At 37.6% G+C, this 21,301-nt stretch overlaps 1 protein-coding gene across 1 annotated transcript; it reads left to right on the top strand.

Annotated features, from left to right (window-relative positions):
• Positions 1–10,704: 10,704 nt before the first annotated feature.
• On the top strand, positions 10,705–20,040 carry LOC132620131 (uncharacterized). Its single transcript, XM_060334832.1, has 12 exons — positions 10,705–10,767; positions 11,271–11,347; positions 11,471–11,475; positions 12,000–12,092; positions 12,891–13,342; positions 14,931–15,116; positions 15,517–15,624; positions 16,734–16,937; positions 17,012–17,622; positions 17,812–18,354; positions 18,454–18,876; positions 19,194–20,040. The coding sequence occupies exons 1-12, from the start codon at positions 10,705–10,707 to the stop codon at positions 19,759–19,761; spliced, it is 3,333 nt and encodes a 1,110-aa protein (XP_060190815.1). The 3' UTR covers positions 19,762–20,040.
• Positions 20,041–21,301: the final 1,261 nt, after the last annotated feature.

Raw genomic sequence — 21,301 nt, 5'->3', positions numbered from 1 at the left:
CTCTGGAAGTGTCAAGACTGGGGCTGAAGTCAATCGGTCTTTCAACTCTTGGAAACTGCGTTCGCAAACATCAGTCCATTGAAACTTAGCTGACTTCTGAGTCAACTTTGTGAGTGGTGCAGAAATAGAAGAGAAACCCTCAACAAATCTCCTGTAATAACCTGCTAAGCCCAGAAAGCTACGAACCTCCGTAGGAGTCGTGGGCCTTGGCCAAGTGTTCACGGCCTCGATCTTTTGGCTATCCACCCGAATACCATCAGCTGCAACAATATGGCCCAGAAATGATACTGAGCTCAACCAAAACTCACACTTGGAGAATTTCGCATACAACCCTCGAGCTCGTAGAACTTCTAGGACAATGCGCAAATGATCCGCGTGCTCGGCCTCGGATCTAGAATACACCAGGATATCGTCGATGAATACAATCACGAATAGATCCAGAAAAGGCCTGAATACATTGTTCATTAAGTCCATAAACACTGCCGGCGCATTAGTTAGCCCAAACGGCATTACTCGGAACTCGAAATGGCCATATCTTGTTCTGAAAGCTATCTTAGGGATATCTTTCTCCCTAACTCTTACTTGGTGGTACCCGGACCTCAAATCAATCTTTGAAAACCATTTGGCACCTTGCAATTGATCAAATAAATCGTCAATCCTCGGAAGAGGATACTTGTTCTTAATCGTCACTTTATTCAATTGTCGATAATCAATGCACATTCTCAAGGAGCCATCTTTCTTTTGGACAAACAGTACAGGTGCTCCCCACGGGAATGAACTAGGACTAATAAAGCCTTTATCAAGCAGGTCTTTCAACTGCTCCTTCAACTCTTTCAATTCAGCGGGTGCCATTCTATAGGGAGGAATAGATATGGGTTTAGTGTATGGCAACACATCAATCGCAAAATCAATCTCCCGCTCGGGAGGAAGGCCTGGAAGCTCTTCCGGGAACACATCCGGAAATTTATTCACTACTGGGACTGACTGAAGAGTTGGCGATTCAGCTTCTACATCTTGAACTCGCACTAGGTGATAGATACACCCTTTTGTGATCATTTTCCTCACCTTCAGATAGGAAATAAACCTACCTTTTGGTGATGCCGTATTTCCCTTCCATTCTATAACTGGTTCTCCCGCAAACTGGAAACGAACCATTTTCATTCTACAATCAACGTTGGCGTAGCAAGAAGCCAACCAATTCATGCCCATAATGACATCAAAATCTACCATCTTTAGTTGATGCAAGTCAACTATAGTACGGCGGCCACATATCACGACTACACAATCCCTATATACTCGGCTAGCTATCACCGATTCACCAACGGGTGTAGACACCTCAAAAGGTTTGATCGACTCCGGCTCGACTATAAATCGACCCGCAATATATGGAGTAACATAAGACAATGTGGATCCCGGATCAATCAAAGCATATACATCATGAGAGAATACCGATAATATACCCGTGACCACGTCAGGAGAAGACTCAAGAACTTGGCGTCCAGCCAATGCATAAATACAGTGTTGAGGACCGCTAGAAGTGGGAGCTCTCCCTCTGCCTCTACCATGGCCAGCTGGCACATGTGAACCTGGCCCCGTAGGGCGTACAGATGCCGAAGATCCGGCTGCCGACCCTGAAGGCTGGGTACTACCTCTACCATGAACTGAGGGGCACTCACGCATAATATGGCCTGGCTGGCCGCATGAATAGCAAACACCTGAGCCTGCTCGACATTGTCCCCAATGAAATTTGCCACACTGGGAACATCGTGGTACGGGTGGCCTAGGCTGGCCTGAATCACCTCTATACTGAGACCCCGAATAACCCTGACTCGGCCCGGGATGAGTAGATCTGTCAAATCTCTGCCCCGTAAACTGTAGAGGTGTACTGGTCATAGGATAGCCTGAATGCCTGGGGAACTGTTGCCTGTGTCCACCTCTGGACTCACTCATCATGCTTGAAGATCTGGCCCTCTTGCTATGGCCCCTGTCTTGCTCACATTCATTTCTCCACTGATGTAGGTTTTTCTCTAGTTCCTGAGCATGTGCCTGAATGCGTGCAATATCCATGCCATCCTGAAGGGACGCAGTCAAGCATTTATCCATCAAATGTGGCCCTAGGCCTTTCACAAATCGGTGCACCCGGTCGCCCATATCCGCTACCATGGCCGAAGCATACCTAGCCAAGGAATTGAAGCGGAGACTATACTCTGTAGCACTCATGCTACCTTGCCTCAAATTCAAGAATTTATTGGCCCTAGTTCGCCGAACCTCTGGAGGCATATAATGACGGAGGAAAGCATCAACAAACTCTTGCCATACCGGTGGAGGTGCATTGGCTCCCCGTGAAGCCATCCAAACCGTATACCACTGGATTGAGACATCCCTCAATCTATATGATGCTAGCTCTACCGACTCGGTGTCTGAAGCATGTATCAGTCGGAGCGTCCTCAACATACCATCTATGAAGTCCTGAGGGTCCTCTTCCGGTTTCGACCCAAAGAATTCCGGGGGTTTCAAAGTAATGAAGTCACGGGCCCTTGCACTAACAGCCCTATCACCTTGCCCTGAGCTTTGCCTCTGAGTCTGGGCCGCAACCAACTGAGTCAACAAATTAATGGCCTCTCTCACATCTTGGTCCGAAGCATTTGGTGGAGGAGCTGGAGCTGGGGCTGAGGTTCCCTCATGCTCCTCAGTAATAGGCACTGTCTGGGAGGACTGAGATTCAGCCGCACTCGGGGACTCACTTTCCTCTAGTACCGGTGGCGGTGCTCTTTTAGCCCGCTTTTCTGCCACCGTCTTGCCCTTTTGGGCTACTGAAGCTTTTTTCTTTATAGGCATCTCTGAAATACACAACACACCGTTAAGGAACAAGAATTTCTTACATCATAGCTCTATCGCACGATTCTTATGAAGAAAGAAGGTCATTCATTCCTAAAATGTCCGCAGCTTCCTGTTTATAAGTGTGGCGCGCAACACACCCATAACCAAGAATCTACTAGACACAGCTTGTAGACACATCCTAGGACTGAACTGCTCTGATACCACTTTTTGTCACGACCCGACTAGGGGGCCGCGACGAGCACCCGGTGCTACCCCACCCGGGCACCCCCTTAACATACATTGCATAACATCTAGGTGAACCATAAATCAATTCATGCATTTCAGTCATTAATCATACTAGCCCCTTTTGACGACGATCATCATTTAACATATCATAGGCATCTATGCCACATCAAATGTACAAGGCCGACGAGGTCAACAAAGGATAAACAAAACATAGGCCGACATGGCCAAACATCTCTACCCACATACACATGACTACGAGCCTCTAAGAGTATGATATATCACATGAGCGGGACAGGACTCCGCTATGCCCGTAATTATATACACAAAAGAATGAGTGCCCAAAAGTTATTGCTCCGAATGAAATGGAGCTCTGCTATGCAATCTCTGAATGAGCAGCTATGGATCAAGTCTGTCTCCCTGTGCACCTGCGGGCATGACGCAGCGTCCACAAACAAAAGGACGTCAGTACGAAGAATGTACTGAGTATGTAAGGCATGATCAACATCGATATAGAAGCATAATAAGCAGCATATGAAGTAGCATAGGAAGGGAGACAGTATTATCATCATCGTAGTACATACTTGCTTACCCATAGGGACTTCTCATTCCTAATACGTATCTGTGTACATAGTCTTATCACATTCATATTCATATACATAGCATTTACCTATATATCTACTTACATATATACATAACGTACCCGACCATAAGGTTCGGTGTTTCAGACATACTTGGCCAACCAAGGCTCAAGGTTATACATACCTGGCCCTACCAAGGCTCAGGGTTATCCGTACCTTCTGCAGAAGTGTGCGCGCGTTACGTAGTCATATACATACTTTATACATATTCATATACATATATTCTTACCCGGCGCCATAAGCTCGGGGTCTTATCATAGCCCTTCATAGGCACACACACACACATATATATATAGATAATATAGCCCGTAGACACCTTTAGCATCATCATTATTATCATCGTCATTGCTATCATTACATCTACTATATAGGCTTAGTCATCATGTGAGGTACGTAGTACAATCGTCATACATATCAAGGGTTGTGAGCTTATGAGCTCGGAATATCAATCATTTGGAGACAACATACTCATATAGAGGAATTAGGAATTTGGCCAAAACCCATGCCTTATGAAAGAAGGGTTAGCCTCACATACCTCTTCGTCGAACTAGTTTACACTTGCACGTTCCTTTCCAATGTTAATGCTTCTACCTTCATTAATATCATAACAATGGCTATTAGTCATTCACATTATCCACATTCTTCATTTTACTCCCATTGTCCATTTTTACCATATCCTTCCACAACCCAAGTATTTCAACTCTCCAATATCTTAAACAACATGTATATATCATGAATCATACCTTGGATGATGTAGGAACAAGCTTTGGTTGATAATACTCCACTTTGAGCCAAACCCTAGTTTTTCTCCATTTGCATTTCTTGACTTAAATGGTATTTAATGGCTTGCTTACACTTGATTCACTTATTTATGTTGTTGATCCTCCAATATCCTTGAAAACTTGGGAAATAAATGTAGAGAGAAGTTTTAGAGAGAAGTGGTGTAATGTAGAAATGAAATAAAACAAGTCTTGGTCCTCATATTTAATGACTTGGAAAATCTGTGTTGGGTGAACAGTGGTCGTCCATGGAGGTTTACGGTCCGTATTCCACTTTACGGACCGTCCCTCGTGGTCGTCTTTAACCTTAAGCAGAACCAGAAACTTTGGGCTGCATGCATGGTGGTTTATGACCATGGTTTACGGGCCGTAAATCACTTTACGATCCGTCCACCAGGTCGTTTTTAACTATTTTCTCGACTGGCAGAAAGTTGAAGTTTTTGCATGCCAATTTACGACCTAGCAATTTACGGACCGTATACCAATTTACGGTCCGTATTTGCACTTTACGATCGCTGGGCAGTTTTGCCAACTTTCAACTTTTCACATTTCTCGACTTTTCATTCTAATCATTCTCGTCCATTTACGCACCTTGCTCATGAAACATTATACACTCACACTCCTCGCACACATCACTAGTTCGTTCACTTGCGTACCAACGGGAAATTTTCCGAGGTGTAACAGAAATACAATAGATGTTCTTGAGAACATAGTTAAGCAAATAAAAGTGTGTCCTCTCTATGAAAAGATCCTGAGTTCGAGTCTCACCGCCAACCCTTTATAAAAATGGATTTCCACGTGCTTGGCTCAGCCAAAAGAATCAAGCCCACACGTGAAGGGGCATGATGATAATATAATTAAGCAAAATAAAAGTGTGCTCTTTCTAACCTATTTTGATCGGACCCTTAAAATATTGTCTTGACAGGGGTGTGTCGGATTTTCTCCAAATAGTGCACTTTTTGAGAATCCGACAGGGGGCGACATTTTTGGAGAGATCAAACAACATAGTTTCTTACAACTTAAGCTTTTAGATGAGATGGCTACACACTTAAACAGATGTCCCTTTCGCTAGTATATAATCTATGATTCACAGCTCAGTCATGACTAAAAATCGCATGGCCTTTCCTATTAAATCAATCCTAAGCTAGTTAGTGTAAGTTAATATGGATCTTATATGTGTTGTGCCTTATTCGGGTTTTCATTCTAGTATTGGTAAAGAATAGATCTTTTAAATCAAATTAGGGGTTCTATAAAGCTACATATTTTCTATATTCCACTTATACTTACACTTGCAGACTCTTCTCTACAACCACCTCCGTGCATACAATGATGTATTTGGAGGTTTACATAGGAGATGGCAAAACCATCTTAGACAATCTTCTCTCGTTTCCTGTTATATCCTGATTTTATCATTAAACATAGCTTTTGACATTGTATAGTTGACCTCATTTTTATAATTTTAATTCCTAACACACCAACTACTCACGCCATTTACCAACATATCCATCGTTCGGTCTCAAGTGTCTTTTCAAAAAGTTAACTGGGAATCCGTTTTCTTAATTTTCCTTTATTACTGTTGCAGTTCTTTATCTTCCCCTTTTAAGTGGATGATCTTGGGAACAAAACTTAGCTTCCATTACTTTTAAAAAAAAAAAAAATCCTTCTCATTGTTGTAGTTCTCTGCCTTTTCTGTGTACGATGTTGTCATTAGGGACGATGAAAATCAAACAAAATCAGTAAAATTACATACTTGTATAGGAATTAGAGATGTCCATTTAAAAGCAATTTTGGAAAGTGAAACTAGCATCACCTAGAGAAGTCTTCCTCTGGAGATTCTCTGATAAGCTTCATGCCAGTCTGCAATATCAGAAACATCCACTTCAGTGCTGCAATAGAAATCTGAATCACTTTTTCAAGTACACAAATGGTTAGACGATACAGTTCTGCCTGGTATCGTTGAAAACCAATTTAAATGAAACTGTAGGTTGTAAAAGAAACTAAAGAAATAGTCACAATTAGTTAAGAGATGATAAATTGCATTTCATACATGAAAAAAAAATACATGCATTTCCCATGCATAATGTTGTAATATCTATGAGTGTTTACATTATGGTTTCTGAATAATGTTAGTTCAAAAGCAAGCTCTTCTAGAACAGAACGAAAAGGGAAAGAAGGATAATGGGCCTGTGTAAAGTGTAATGAGAAAACCTACATGTGCTTGGCGGCAGAAACACATATTAAAGAGAAATACTGAACCTTATGAGCTTTATCCGCTAGTAAAATTGAACACCGCATTTTAGCAAAAGCATGTGCTCCTGCTAACCTTATAGCCCTTGGTGTTTCAGATGATGTCAACAGACCTCCAAGCATCTCCAGAAATACATAAGCAAAGTCATCAGCCAATTCAGAAAAGCATCCACCTGCAAACAAAGAATCTTTTGCCTGTAGATAGACGCAAAATGGTTGCATCAATCATTCATGCCATGAGTTAGAGGAAAATACAAACAATATGCAGTTGCTGTTACCTAATATCTGAACTAAAAATAGAAATAATGGAAACACAAAAGAAGATGGTCAAATATTGGCGACAAATTAAAAAGCAAAAAGTTCTCTATGGACAAAGGAGGCAAATAATCAGAGTAATACCCCTTTCACATCGATTAGGAATATCAGAAAGATGAGGAGGAGGGCAGTGAGGATGACAATGAAGAAAGGAACCACAGGGAGTAGGGTCATTAAGGAATAGACTACTGAACACTTGATTGACTCCTTTTTCCCCTCAGAATTGATCATGTTGAAACTTCTCGGGCTTTGGAAGTGAACGTTAAGTAGTTAAGAAGACATAAAGGTATGTAAAGCTAACCCCTCTTTCTTAAGGTATGATCCCGTTGTTGTATACCTTCACGTGGAAATCTATAAACATCTTCTATGACGACTTCATTTCTAGAATCACTACAGCTCATAGTTCTTGGTACTCCCATGAAATCATTGATTCCATCTTATGATAATTGATCTTCCAAAGGAGAGATATAGTAAAAAAATGATGATGGTGATGTTTCTTTTACTTATGTAATTCTATATGGATATTTATGTATATAAAGGTATGTTATAACACCGAGTCCCTTTGTGGCCGGGTATGCTTCACACCGAGTCCCTATATGGCCGGGTATGATATCTATTGCGCACACACCACTGCAGTTGGTTATGAATAACAGCGAGTCCTATTATGGCAGGGTATGTTATACACCGAGTCCTATTATGGCTGGGTATGTTACACACCGAGTCCTATTAAGGCCGGGTGCGTCATAATGATAATGCTAATTATTTATATATTGCTTGTATATAAGTGAGGATGGCAAGGATTTGTCGTCCTCACAGGGGTTGTACAGGAATTTCAATTCCTTACATGTGGCTGTTGTAATTTAATTCCCTTGCATTGCTAATCTCTTGTTTGCAGTGGGCCCACGTCCAAGTCTACTTGCTATTTATGCCCCTTTCTTTCCATTTTATTACTTCAGTGCTTTATCTATTTTTGTATATAAGACCATCTTTACATGCAATTCTAATCCTTCGCAAATTTGAGTCAGTTTTATTCTACTCTCTCCGTCCCAATTTATGTGGCATCGTTTGATTTAGCATAAATTTTAAAAAGAAAATGAAGACTTTTGAAATATGTGGTCTAAAACAAACCTTAAATATTTATGGGGCTACAAATCATTTCATTCAGGATAAAAAAAGAAAATGTTAAAGGTAAATTATTTCTAATTATAGAAAGATGACATTCTTTGTGACAGACTAAAAAAGAAAGGGTACTACATAAATTGGGACAAGGATGTAAAAGTTTACGTGGGATAATGTAGTGCTTTAAATTTTTATATTTAATCTAAAAAATTATCTTTCTATATAACTAAAATGGTAGTAATATTTTTAAAAAAAATTAATCTGAATTTTTACATAACCTATTAAATTAGTATTATTTAATTAAGGATAATTGTGAAGAAGCTTCTTACTTTCTAGGGCTGAGTAATTGCTTAAGGAGTGCCCAAGCTAAAAAAGACCTTTAATATGGACCGAAGAAAACCTTTTACATTTTTTGTCCTTATATATTAATTTAGGTAACTTTGCAAAATTTTCTTTTTAAACTGAAGTATTTATTAGGTCTTAAATTACATTTAACTCTGTCCTATGTTCCTCTCATATTCTTCTCTCTATTTGTTTAAACCTCCAAGATTTTGCTTTTTTAATAAGCTCATATGTGCTTGCAAATATAGAAGGTAAAAATTATTGAATGGTGTCGTGTAGTGTTGAACGTTGAAAATGAAGGTAGCGTGATCAATCAAGATCTAATTGTCTTTAAAATCTCTTGTTTGGTTAACTAAGAATTAATCTTGGTCTTTAATGAAGAACAAAGCTGATTTTTGAAGTTCATTTTAATGAGTTTATGTTATTTCTTGAATTAAAACAAAGGTTAAAATCACATCTAACTATCATAAAGCCGCGACACATATAACGAGGAGTGAAAATTAATAAATATCAAAAGAAATCTATTTCTATCTATAAATAAATTACATGCTCACAAATTCATAAAAATACAAAAATATTTTCAAATTATGATCTTCGTCGAGTTGTAGTTATCATATTTTATCATGTTAGTTTATACAATATTGAATCACTAGTGTCCCTTTGATATATGCTAATTTTCCTATTAAACTTACTTCCTCATAATAAATTTTCTTTAAATTATCCAATTATATGATGAAGAAACTTTAATAATTCAACAAGATATGATTAATCTGCAGTTACATTAAATTGATTATGTAGTAGAAAAATGTGACACAGATTATACTTATGTAATAAAAGTTACGTACTATTTATAGTTTGAGCTTTGGCCCGAGCTTAGCACGGGCCTTCCGTACCTAGTATATATATATATATATATATATATATATATATATATATATATGGATGGATGGAAGGTCTCCTTCAAAGGAAGGGGTAAGGAAATATGATGAACACCTCAAGAGGTACAAATGGCTCTTCTATCTAATGGCTCTTTCATCTGGTGTTATCATTCATGCTTTTATCATGTTATTACTTATGCTTTATATACTCAGTACATTGTTCGTACTGACGTCCTTTTGTTGTGGACGCTGCGTCATGCCCGCAGGTGGACAGGGAGACAGACTCGACCCATAGGTTGCCTTATCAGTGATTGTCTAGAGGAGCTTCATTTGATTTGGAGCTGCAACTATTGGTATTATTCTTTTGTGTGTGTGTGTGTGTATATATATATATATATATATATATATATATATATATATATATATATGGCCATAGCGGGATCCTGTCCCGTCTTTATGATGTTATATACTCTTTCTAGAGGCTCGTAGACAGTTGTATAGAGCTAGATGTCTTTTAGCCTTGTCGGCTTGTGTATATATGGGCATAGTTGTTGATGTTGGAATAAAAGTGTCTTAGCTTGATGGAAATTGTGTTATTAATGCATAGAGATTATGAATAGGCCATGTGGCTCACCTTAGAAATGATTGTGAAAGTATGATGAGAAGTGCCCGGTGGGTTAGCTCCGGGTGCCCGTCATGGCCCTCCAGTTGGGTCATGATAACTTATTGCAACAACTACAAATCTATTGGATATATCCTACAAACATAACCAAATAACTAAAGCTATGTCCAACATATTAGTGAGTTATTGCAACAGATTGTCTACTTGCTGCAACAAGGGTAGAACTTATTGCAACAACTCTAAATCTGTTGATTATCTTCTACAAACAGAACCAGATAAATACCAGGACAAGAACAAAAAAATCATATGTTGGATATCTTTTCCTAAACCCTGAACCATAACAGGACAACAACAGAAAAATCATCTATTTCACTACAAATACACAACAACAACAACAACAACAACAACAATCTGGATTTTATCCAAACTTTTTTTAAACCCTGAACCAAACCAGAAAACAACCATCTATTTCCAAGACAACAGCAAAACCATCTACTTCACTACAAACACACAACCATACAAGTTAAACAAAATACACCAAATGTATGTGCAACAATTGTTTTGCCCCAAGTTCATCACCTATTGGATAAAATTCTTTCTTTTCCTAAACCATACCATAGCAGGACAACAACACCAACAATAATATTTCATTACAAAATACACCAAATAGGGGTTTTCAAAGCAAGCAACCTCAACAGATGTTTGCAACTGTCAAACAAGTGGTGAAGTTGCTGCAGCAACTTACGAATCTATTGGAAAAAGTCAACAAGATTGCAAGCCATTTTTTCAAAATCCTAAGAAGAATAAGAACAAAAAAAGCACAAAAACTATAATTTTGACAACAACATACATTATTTACAGCAGCACAAACCCCAACAAGTGAAACAAATACCCCAAATAAGGGTTTCTCAAATATGGAACAACAAAATAAACAACACTGAAGACAAACCCATGTCCTTCTTCTTCTTTTTCTATAACTAAAATCATCAATTTCTAGCAAACAACCATAATTTTATTTTATTTTATTTTAGTAATGAGTGGGTGTTTTGGGTGGTTTTTGTATTTTATAAAAGATTAAAAAAATTAAAAGATATATTTTGGACCTCAATTAACTTAATCACAAATTTATGTGGGTTTTGACTTGTACTGATCAAAATAGTTACCTTTAGTTAAGTTTTGATGTATCTCGCTCACTCCGGTTTCTCCTTCGACGGCGCGAATTTTGCAGGTTTCTCTCTCTCTTTTCTTTTGCAGTAATTTGCAGGTTTCTCCCACTGCTCGCAAGGATTTGGGCTCTTTTGCTCTGCAGTCCCTTTTGTTTAAAGTTTTCACTTCTAACTGGTAACTACTACTGCAATTTTTCAATACATTCACATATACAACTTATAGTTATTATTTTATGTCAATAGTACGTCATCATATGATTTTTGTGTAATTGAGATTATTTACCCTTGCCTATGTTAGGATTGGTATGTCTGAAGTTTGGTTAGACACTTGTATGTCTTGTTGTAGGGATAAATTGTGATATCAAGAAACCTTTACTTTCTGAGACGAATTCTGTTAGTCTCTGAATTACATGGACCTGAATAGACCAGAATGAAGACTCAAGATTTACATAGCAGACTCTAGCTAACTTGGTATCTACCTTTAGTTGACTGAATTGATTGTTCATCTACTGAGGAATTGTGAGGGAGTTGGGAGCTTTTTAGTGACCCCCCCCCCCCCCCCCCCCTCTGTTTTTTTTTTAAGGCAAAAGAACATTTTTATAGTGACATAAAAAGGTGTAAAATGTACTATCAAAGGTAAAATAGAAGGCTAAGTATATATGGATACGATTATTCTAGTTTGTCAAATTATTCTGGAGATAGGAAAAGAATCTGGTCTCTTTCTAATGGCATAATGTTTTCTTTTGCAGGTTTCTCTCTCTCTTTTCTTTTGCAGTAATATCCATTGAGTTTAGACGAATTCTGTTCCATCTCAAGTTCATTGTGAGATAAAAGAGAAGCAATAATAGAGAGAACTCCATCAGCTTGTGCGATGCAATGGAGCATAGACCTTGAAAAGGGCCTCCGTTCTAATAAACCTGGTCAGTTATACTTCTAATTTTATCAATCATATTAATAGCCTGAAAGGTAAAAGTGCTTATTTTTCAAAATAACAACACTTATTTTAGAGAATTTAGGTGTTTCATCAACCGTTTGATGTAGAAATAAGTGATTCTGAGTAGTGTAGGCTGATAAAAGTATCTTCTCCAAAAGTGCTTTTTGATTTTTTTTGGCACAAATTACCCATATGAAAAGTTCATCTTTACCAAATTAATTACTCCCTCCGTTTGAATTTATGCGGCACCATTTAGAATTTTGAAATTTGTGGTCCAAAACAACCCTTATATAATTGTGTGGCAGTAAAAGTTTTTAAATATAGAAATGTGACATTCTTTTTGGGATAAGACTAAAAGGAAAGTGTGCAGTGTGCCACATAAATTGATACGGGGGGTAATATTATCTTCCTTTTTCATAATTTGATACTTAAAAGCACTTTTCTGAAAATACTGGCCAGACACGAACTAATAACAAAAACACTTCTCAAATGATTTAGCCAAAGACAAATTATGACTCTTCCAAAACACTTCTTAGGAAAAAACACTTTTGATAAGAAGTATTTCTCAAACTAAGCTGATTTGGGTAGCTTGGCCTAACAGGTTCAAAGTCGTTTTCTATAAGAACTTTTTTTGTTCGTAATTTTTTTTCAATGAGGATTGCAGTTTGATTGTTAATGTATCTTATATGTTGTGAAGAATCATTGTTTGGTTTAAACCATTTTGTAATACTCCTATATTATAGTCTCTGAGTAATACTTGTCTGTTCTTTCCCACGATCATTAGGTAAATCTACCAGAGCCATACTAGATATTGGGCCAAGACTTGAGTGGTGGAGTAAAGAGTCAAATCTTCATGCTGCTGAGTACAAAATATTCGGCTTAATTCCTGGGGAAGATAAGCTATTTGCAAATGTTGTCCTTCTTAGGCTTGCGGATGCTTGCAGGTCAGGAGACAAACAAATGAAGCTTTGCATAGTGAAGATTTTCTTGTCCGAGCTCAAGCAGAGAAGACGATTGAGGAGCGAGGGGAGAAAAGATGAGGGAATCCTTTCAAAGGATAATTTAGATAGATGTACCGAACTTTTGACTAGAATAAAGATAGTATTCGACTCTGGAAACGATGAAGAGAGAGCATTGGCTTTAGCTCTATTTGGTTGCTGGGCTCATATTGCGAAAGATAGCGCTAATGTTAGATACCTCATACTTTCAAGCTTGGTCTCAACGCATATTCTGGAGGTAAGATCTTTCCATCTTACTGAGTGTTATATGTTATATTTACATTATTAGCGTAATTGCTGATCTTTACCTTGTCCAAAAGAAAAAAAATAGCTTAAATTGCTGACTGTGTTTTCCCGCTACTTTAAAGTACATAAGGTGGCTTGTATGAGAGAATATGTTCACAACAGAATACCCACTACTTGTTAAGATTCAGTTTAGGGAAGCCGTTATTAAGGTATAGAAGTACAAAATGGTTCATCTGATGTTGCACCCTGTCTTTAACACATTTTTGGTTGGAAAATCGGCTTGCACTTCGAGTTTCCCAAGTTCCCAACGCACAATTATAGGGATGATCTGGAGCAAGGTGTGCTGAAGAGCATTACCTTTTGGGGCAGCATTGTACCCCAAATATGTCTACAAGTAATTGACTAATTTCTGGATTTTGGCAGCTAACTCTCAAGTCATACATAAGCTCTCCAGTCTACATGGTTTCTAATTTGGAACTTGTAGAACACACAGATAATGTTGTACGAAAATATCTGAATATAACCTCATGTAGCTTCTTTACAAAAAATATCCCCATGAAAAAGTAGACTTTGAAAGGAAGCACCGGATCCCAAATCTGGTTCTAGGTGTCGATATATAATTATCAGAACTTCTTCCTGATCTGTGAGGCAGTCCTCTCGAGTTTTCTTCTGGGGAAAATAAAAAATTAAAGTCTACCCTATGTGTCATAGACCTTCTAATTTTCCTGTTGAGGCGCTTACCTGCTCCCATAAAGACAATCTCTTTCTAGATGTGCATTTGTTAAATGCAACTATGTAAGTTATAAAGCTGGAGAGTTAATGTTCATAATGTTTAAGTTTAATACTCACATACTGTTCTTTTGATCTTCAATGAACTGAAAGTCAAAATTGAACTCCGAAAAATCTACAGTTCCTATTTTCGTCACGAGAACAATGGCTGAAACCAAGTTCTTTCCTAAATCCTTCAATCTTGGCATTGCTAACAAACACTTGAAGACAGACAAAAGATAGTTGATGAATAGATTTAAAAATTTTAAATCTTGAAAGAGCATTAGGATTTAATGCCTTTAACTGTATTAGGGATGGATCATCGCGAAACTCCAAGAGAATTATGTTTGGAATTGCTTTTTATGCCCCTTAAAGGTCTGATCATCTTGCCTTCTATGAAAAATTATGCTCCTCGACGATAAGCTCCCTCTAGCAATTGCACTAACTGTGGAAGTTTCAACATGATCAATTCTGAGGGGAAAAAGGAGTCAATCAAGTGTTCAGTAGTCTCTTCCTTAACGACCCTACTCCCTGTGGGTCCTTTCTTCACTGTCATCCTCACTGCCCTCCTCCTCATCTTTCTGATATTCCTAATCGATGTGAAAGGAGTATTACTCTGATCATTTGTCTCCTTTGTCCATAGAGAACTTTCTGCTTTTTAATTTGTCGCCAATATTTGACCATCTTCTTTTGTGTTTCTATTCTTTCTGTTTTTAGTTCAGATATTAGGTAACAGCAACTGCATATTGTTTGTATTTGCCTCTAACTCATGGCATGAATGATTGATGCAACCATTTTGTGTCTATCTACAGGCAAAGGCTTCTTTGTTTGCAGGTGGATGCTTTTCTGAATTGGCTGATGACTTTGCTTATGTATTTCTGGAGATGCTTGGAGGTCTGTTGACATCATCTGAAACACCAAGGGCTATAAGGCTAGCAGGAGCACATGCTTTTGCTAAAATGCGGTGTTCAATTTTACTAGCGGATAAAGCTCATAAGGTTCAGTATTTCTCTTTAATATGTGTTTCTGCCACCAAGCACATGTAGGTTTTCTCATTACACTTTACACAGGCCCATTATCCTTCTTTCCTTTTTCGTTCTGTTCTAGAAGAGCTTGCTTTTGAACTAACATTAATCAGAAACCATAATGTAAACACTCATAGATATTACAACATTATGCATGGGAAATGCATGTATTTTTTTTTTCATGTATGAAATGCAATTTATCATCTCTTAACTAATTGTGACTATTTCTTTAGTTTCTTTTACAACTTACAGTTTTATTTAAATTGGTTTTCAACGATACCAGGCAGAACTGTATCGTCTAACCATTTGTGTACTTGAAAAAGTGATTCAGATTTCTATTGCAGCACTGAAGTGGATGTTTCTGATATTGCAGACTGGCATGAAGCTTATCGGAGAATCTCCAGAGGAAGACTTCTCTATGGTGATACTAGTTTCACTTTCCAAAGTTGCTTTTAAATGGACATCTCTAATTCCTATACAGGTATGTAATTTTATTGATTTTGTTTGATTTTCATCGTCTCTAATGACAACATCGTACACAGAAAAGGCAGAGAACTACAACAATGAGAAGGAAATTTTTTTAAAAAAAAAAAGTAATGGAAGTTAAGTTTTGTTCCCAAGATCATCCACTTAAAAGGGGAAGATAAAGAACTGCAACAGTAATAAAGGAAAATTAAGAAAACGGATTCCCAGTTAACTTTTTGAAAAGACACTTGAGACCGAATGATGGATATGTTGGTAAATGGCGTGAGTAGCTGGTGTGTTAGGAATTAAAATTATAAACATGAGGTCAACTATACAATGTCATAAGCTATGTTTAATGATAAAATCAGGATATAACAGGAAACGAGAGAAGATTGTCTAAGATGGTTTTGCCATCTCCTATGTAAACCTCTACATGCATCATTGTATGCATGGAGGTGGTTGTAGAGAAGAGTCTGCAAGTGTAAGTATAAGTGGAATATAGAAAATCTCTAGCTTTATAGAACCCCTAATTTGATTTAAAAGATCTATTTTTTACCAATACTAGAATGAAAACCCGAATAAGGCACAACACATATAAGATCCATATTAACTTACACCAACTAGCTTAGGATTGATTTAATAGGAAAGGCCATGCGATTTTTAGTCATGACTGAGCCGTGAATCATATAATATATACTAGCGAAAGGGACATCTATTTAAGTGTGTAGTCATCTCATCTAAAAGCTTAAGCTGTTAGAAACTATGTTGTTTGATCTCTCCAAAAATATCGCCCCCTGTCGGATTCTCAAAAAGTGCACTATTTGGAGAAATCCGACACACCCCTGTCAAGACAATATTTTAAGGGTCCGATCAAAATAGGTTAGAAAGAGTACACTTTTATTTTGCTTAATTATATTATCATCATGCCCCTTCACGTGTGGGCTTGATTCTTTGGCTGAGCCAAGCACGTGGAAATCCATTTTCATAAAGGGTTGGCGGTGAGACTCGAACTCAGGATCTTTTCATAGAGAGGACACACTTTTATTTGCTTAACTATGTTCTCAAGAACATCTATTGTATTTCAACCTGATTTTTTGCATATCTATCTTTGGATTTTTGTTACAGATGGAATTGCTTCTCTCATTTATGAATAAGGAAAGAGGTTTGAGCCTACAAGCTATGGCATTAAAATGTCTTTGTTTCATTTTAGGCAAAGGAATGTATCAGTTCCCTGCCAGTTCAAATATGACTCTAAAGTTTCTTGGTCTCATAAATCAGTCTGATTTTCCACCAGCTTTGCATTTTGAAGCCCTAAGAGCTTTTTGCCAGGTATTTCCTCTTCATCTGTTAAATTTATGGTATTGGCATCATAGTAATACTTTTTACATTCTCTCACTTCGCAGATATTGCCGCCCAACCTAGATACAATTCCATGCACAGAGATCCTCACTATTTTCTCCAAGTTCATACAAATTGTCGAGTTCAGAATACTATCCCCAATTATCTCAGAGAGGGTTTTCGGTGTTCATGTATTAGCTAGTATTTTTTACAAACTTTTGGGAACACTGAAAGATGCAGCAGATGGAATTAGTTCAATTGTTGCATCTAACATGATTACTTTCACAGTCGGACGTGTCTCCCAACTAATAAAGTTAGTGCTAGAGAATCCTCATCCAGACACGGAGGTGGAGCAGGAGATAAAGAGTTTACTCCTTATTTTAGTTAATCTGGTTGAAGAACATCGAGATCTCTCTGGTATTGTACTGGATAAGAGCTGCATAGTTATTGAACATATGGTCAGCATGCTCAATGAATTCACCGGCATGACACATTCAAGCTCAGAAGATCACCATATAACAGAGCTTGACAGAGAGAACCATACATTAATTACATCCAGAGTTTGGGTTTATGTAACCCAACTTCTGATAACTTGCTTTAAAGTGCTGGATGTTTCCACTGCTGGTGCCACCCAAGTCTTTAACAGAATGGAGCACCTGGTTGAGCACGTGCACCAGTGCAGCTTACTTCCTACTTATATCCGCCTAATATATCACCACTTATTGCACTTCCATGCTGCATATCAGTGTATGTGGCTGGAGATAGGGGAAGATATGGTTTCTAATAGGAATTTCTGACTATCTCGTTGTAGTTCTTTCTCACATGATGATTCCAGCAAGAAATTCTTATTATTGATTGTGTGAAGGAAATTCTGTATAAAAAAAGATTATTGGTCGTCTTATAAGCTTGGAAAATATGCTGCATGTCGTGGTACATGGTTGGTAGCTTCCTACATATTTAGGGAATTAATACCTATGGTTCAATCTGATATCTGTTGTTCTTGGTTGAAATCCATAGCCCGTCTTTCAGAACTGGAAAGGCAAGTCCAGTTGCTTGGGATTACTCTTTCTGGAAATACTGCTGGGAAAATTACGACAGTTAATCACATTGCAAATGTTGTCGGGGCCTGCAACAAGCTTTGTTCTTTAGAGAAAGCTTTTGATGCCTCTGTTTCTGGTCTTACTTATAGTTTCCAGAGATGGTTTATTACTTTAAGATCAAAGGTTGTTAAAACTGTTGCAGATGTACTTAAATTATTGAGCATGAATTCTTTTTCACAAGAAGCCACCACAAGTACTAAACAAATAGAGGTAAAGATTTTGTTTCAGCACTTGGAATCTTCGCAAGGACTCAGCTCTTTGTTGCAATTGCTTGCCCACGCTTCTTCCCAGTTCATGAGGCTAGTAAAGTAATTTGATCTCTTAGCAACATCATGCATTGGCATGGACAGAAAAATTATGAAGATAGTTTCTGACCTTGGATTAAGTTGTTCACTCTTAGCCTTCAGTACCGGATTAGCATTTTATTTTGCCAGTTCCAATGCTAAACAAAACTGTAGTATATATGGTCTTGAAACCTCAGAGGATCAAGTTCGTACTCTGCTGGTTCATGACTTATTAAGGAGACTGGGGTATATAGACTTAGAAACCAGCAAAAATCTGCGGCAGCTTTTGAATTTCCGTCGAAGCTCTAGGAGTTGCTCAGTGCAAGAATTCCAAAATGAATTATCTACTACTCGTGTTGAAGCAAGAGATGTTTCTAAGCTTTGTAGATATTCCGTTCAGAGATTTCTTAGTTTGCAAGCAAGTACCGTACATGACAATACTGGTATATCCCGAGCTCCTCATGATGCTTTGCAATTGATGTTCAACATTATTTCCTCCTGGATACAGATCCCTTTCCGGACTCCGAAACACTTTTTCCAATTCAGGTAACTGAAGTTTCTTGCGTGATTTTTCAATCATAAGAAGATTTGCAGCTATTCTTGAATTTATTGAGATATTCTAGTGTTGTTTGTCTGTTTTATATATGGTAGCCTACTCATGCTTAGATGCCATTGTCCATTTTTATAAAATCGTTTCCGGTGGGATGGGAATACATAGCAACAGATCATTTGAAATAATAGTGGATTTGAGTGAAAACAACTTCTGAGAGCTGTTTGATTCAAAATATAATGATTCTAGTGTTGACATTGTTTAATTTTGAGATCATATAATACTAATCTGATATTGATATATGAAATGGCAGGTCCCCCATTTCTGCTGAGCTTTTCATAACAAATGAAGATGGTAAAAGGATGGATGATATATCTGTCTTGTCAGGCTTTGAGATCCCTCTAACTCTGTGCATTCAACTAAGAAATATATCTCCAGACCAGCTGTCTCAGGTGTCAAAATTGTACTGCATCCTTCACTCACGAACATCCTTCCAAGTATTTAGTGCAAACGGGGTTAAGAAAGTACCAGAGTCCAGCTGTCAAGCTTGGAAAAGTGATCACATGGTAGAACTTAATGACAAGCTATTGCACTTTACAACAGGTTCTACCAAGAGGGGTGGATTACATGCTATGGAAAGTGCTGAAGGGATTTATGCCGTGGATAAAGTTGTATTTTTTTATCCTAATGAGAAAGGGCAAGGATTTGCAGCCTGCTTGCTAGATGTTTCAGCATTTCCTGTGGGTTCTTACCAAATCAAATGGCACAGCTGTTGTATAGACAATAATGGAACTTACTGGAGCCTTATGCCCCTGAACACTGATCAGTTCTTCACCGTACATGAATCTTCTAATATTGGTCCTGTTGTTAGGGTGCCATAGACTGCAGTTCTTTAGTTAGAGCCAGAAAGAAGTTGTTAATAGATATATTTATTGGCAGTTTATTATAATAGAAGAGTGAGATAAGATACTGTTTGACATGTCTGTTTATTGGAAATATTAATTCAACACTGAGGGCTCTTTGGACTTTTCACAAATATTAGCAACTCTACGTGTCTTGCAACGCTGCGTTCCAACAGCCACCACATCCTTATCCCTTGACCTTTGTTTATTTGGACTTCCCATTGAGATCTGACAGTAAAATCCTCTGCTCAATTCATCTAGAATTATGTTTGTGCATTGTCTTTTCCGGTCGTACGTAGTGCTCCGGTTAGCATTTCTTCTCTGATATTTGTTCTTATTTTCTGTTGTTTGTAGGCCTGTAATTTTTTTTTCCTTTGTTTGTTCCTTGTGTTTTGTGCTCTGCATGTATGTTCTATCTACTGAAAGGTCTCGGAAAATTATTATCATGACTGATTCTATTTTTCTTTGTCAAGTATTTCAAGTATGTCTGCTGAACTTTGTTTTTCGGGAACTCTAGCTTTTCAGAGTTGCCAAAAGATTTTATTAGACTATAATTCCTATCTGTTGTAAAATTAAATTTAGTGGATAGCTTAAGTTTTCTCTTCTATGGATTTGGGTCAGATTCAGAGAGAGAATCTGTATTTGTTCTGTTATTTTCCGGCTATTATTAAGAATTTTTCACCTTTTTCCTCATTCCTAGCTTTCATTTTTCCTTTGAACCAGTTATATGCTGCCGAAGGTTACGAATTATGACACTAAACTAAACATGAATTGCTGAAGTGTAAGATGATTAATGATTCCCTTTACTTCCTCTATTAGTAGCAATTATTTGGTCTTATGGTAGGAAATCCGTTAGGTGCCTCACCGTTGTTTTTCGTATTCCCACTCTTCAGTGCTTGACAGAGGTTTCTCATGGCGAGTCCTAGAAAAAATCCTTTTTCTGATTGGTCAAATTTATTTAGGACATTTATTGGTCAGTATGGAATTTAAACAGGCTATTGCCCTTGATTTTGGGTTTTTATGATATTCAGTATCTCAAAATTTAATATATTCATGGTGCAATTGCAGGAGAGCAAAGAGATGTAGAAATGATTTTACAGTTATTAATTAATCTAAGCCTGTCTATAGCAGTCTGAAAGAAATCTATGGTCTGTAGCCATGTTTACGGAAACAAGAAAGGAAAAGAAATAGAATTAACCTAGAAAATGGTTTTTCAGTATAGATTAGAAACTTGGCGGGGCAAATTTTTAAATGTTGGAAATTCTTTTAGTACTGGTAATATGCTATACTGTATTTTGTCACATGTAGCAAGTAGCAACTTATGCTTTTTTCTGGGTTCATGGCAGGTTCCCTTGATTGCCATCTTAGAGGATAATGGTAACTAAGTCTATTGTCTAAAAAATCTATAATGTTTATGGGCACAAGTATAGTAGAAAAAAGTCGAACATAGCTGATAGCCTGATACATTCTAATACATATCTTACACTTTTAAAGAGCGTTCTTTTATTTGCAAACAAGC

The sequence above is a fragment of the Lycium barbarum genome, chromosome 11, assembly GCF_019175385.1.
Source record: "Lycium barbarum isolate Lr01 chromosome 11, ASM1917538v2, whole genome shotgun sequence".
Lineage (NCBI taxonomy): Eukaryota > Viridiplantae > Streptophyta > Magnoliopsida > Solanales > Solanaceae > Lycium > Lycium barbarum.
The sequence above is the reverse complement of the archived record's forward strand: the minus strand, read 5'-3'. Positions and strand labels throughout refer to the sequence as shown.

Excerpts from the sequence above, each read along its gene's own strand:
- LOC132620131 (XM_060334832.1), top strand. The coding sequence starts at position 10,705 with ATGTTTGCAACTGTCAAACAAGTGGTGAAGTTGCTGCAGCAACTTACG. Across the intron at positions 10,768-11,270 it reads TTACGAATCTATTGGAAAAA|GTTTCTCCCACTGCTCGCAA; the intron begins GTCAACAAGATT and ends AGTAATTTGCAG. Across the intron at positions 15,117-15,516 it reads TAGCGGATAAAGCTCATAAG|ACTGGCATGAAGCTTATCGG; the intron begins GTTCAGTATTTC and ends CTGATATTGCAG.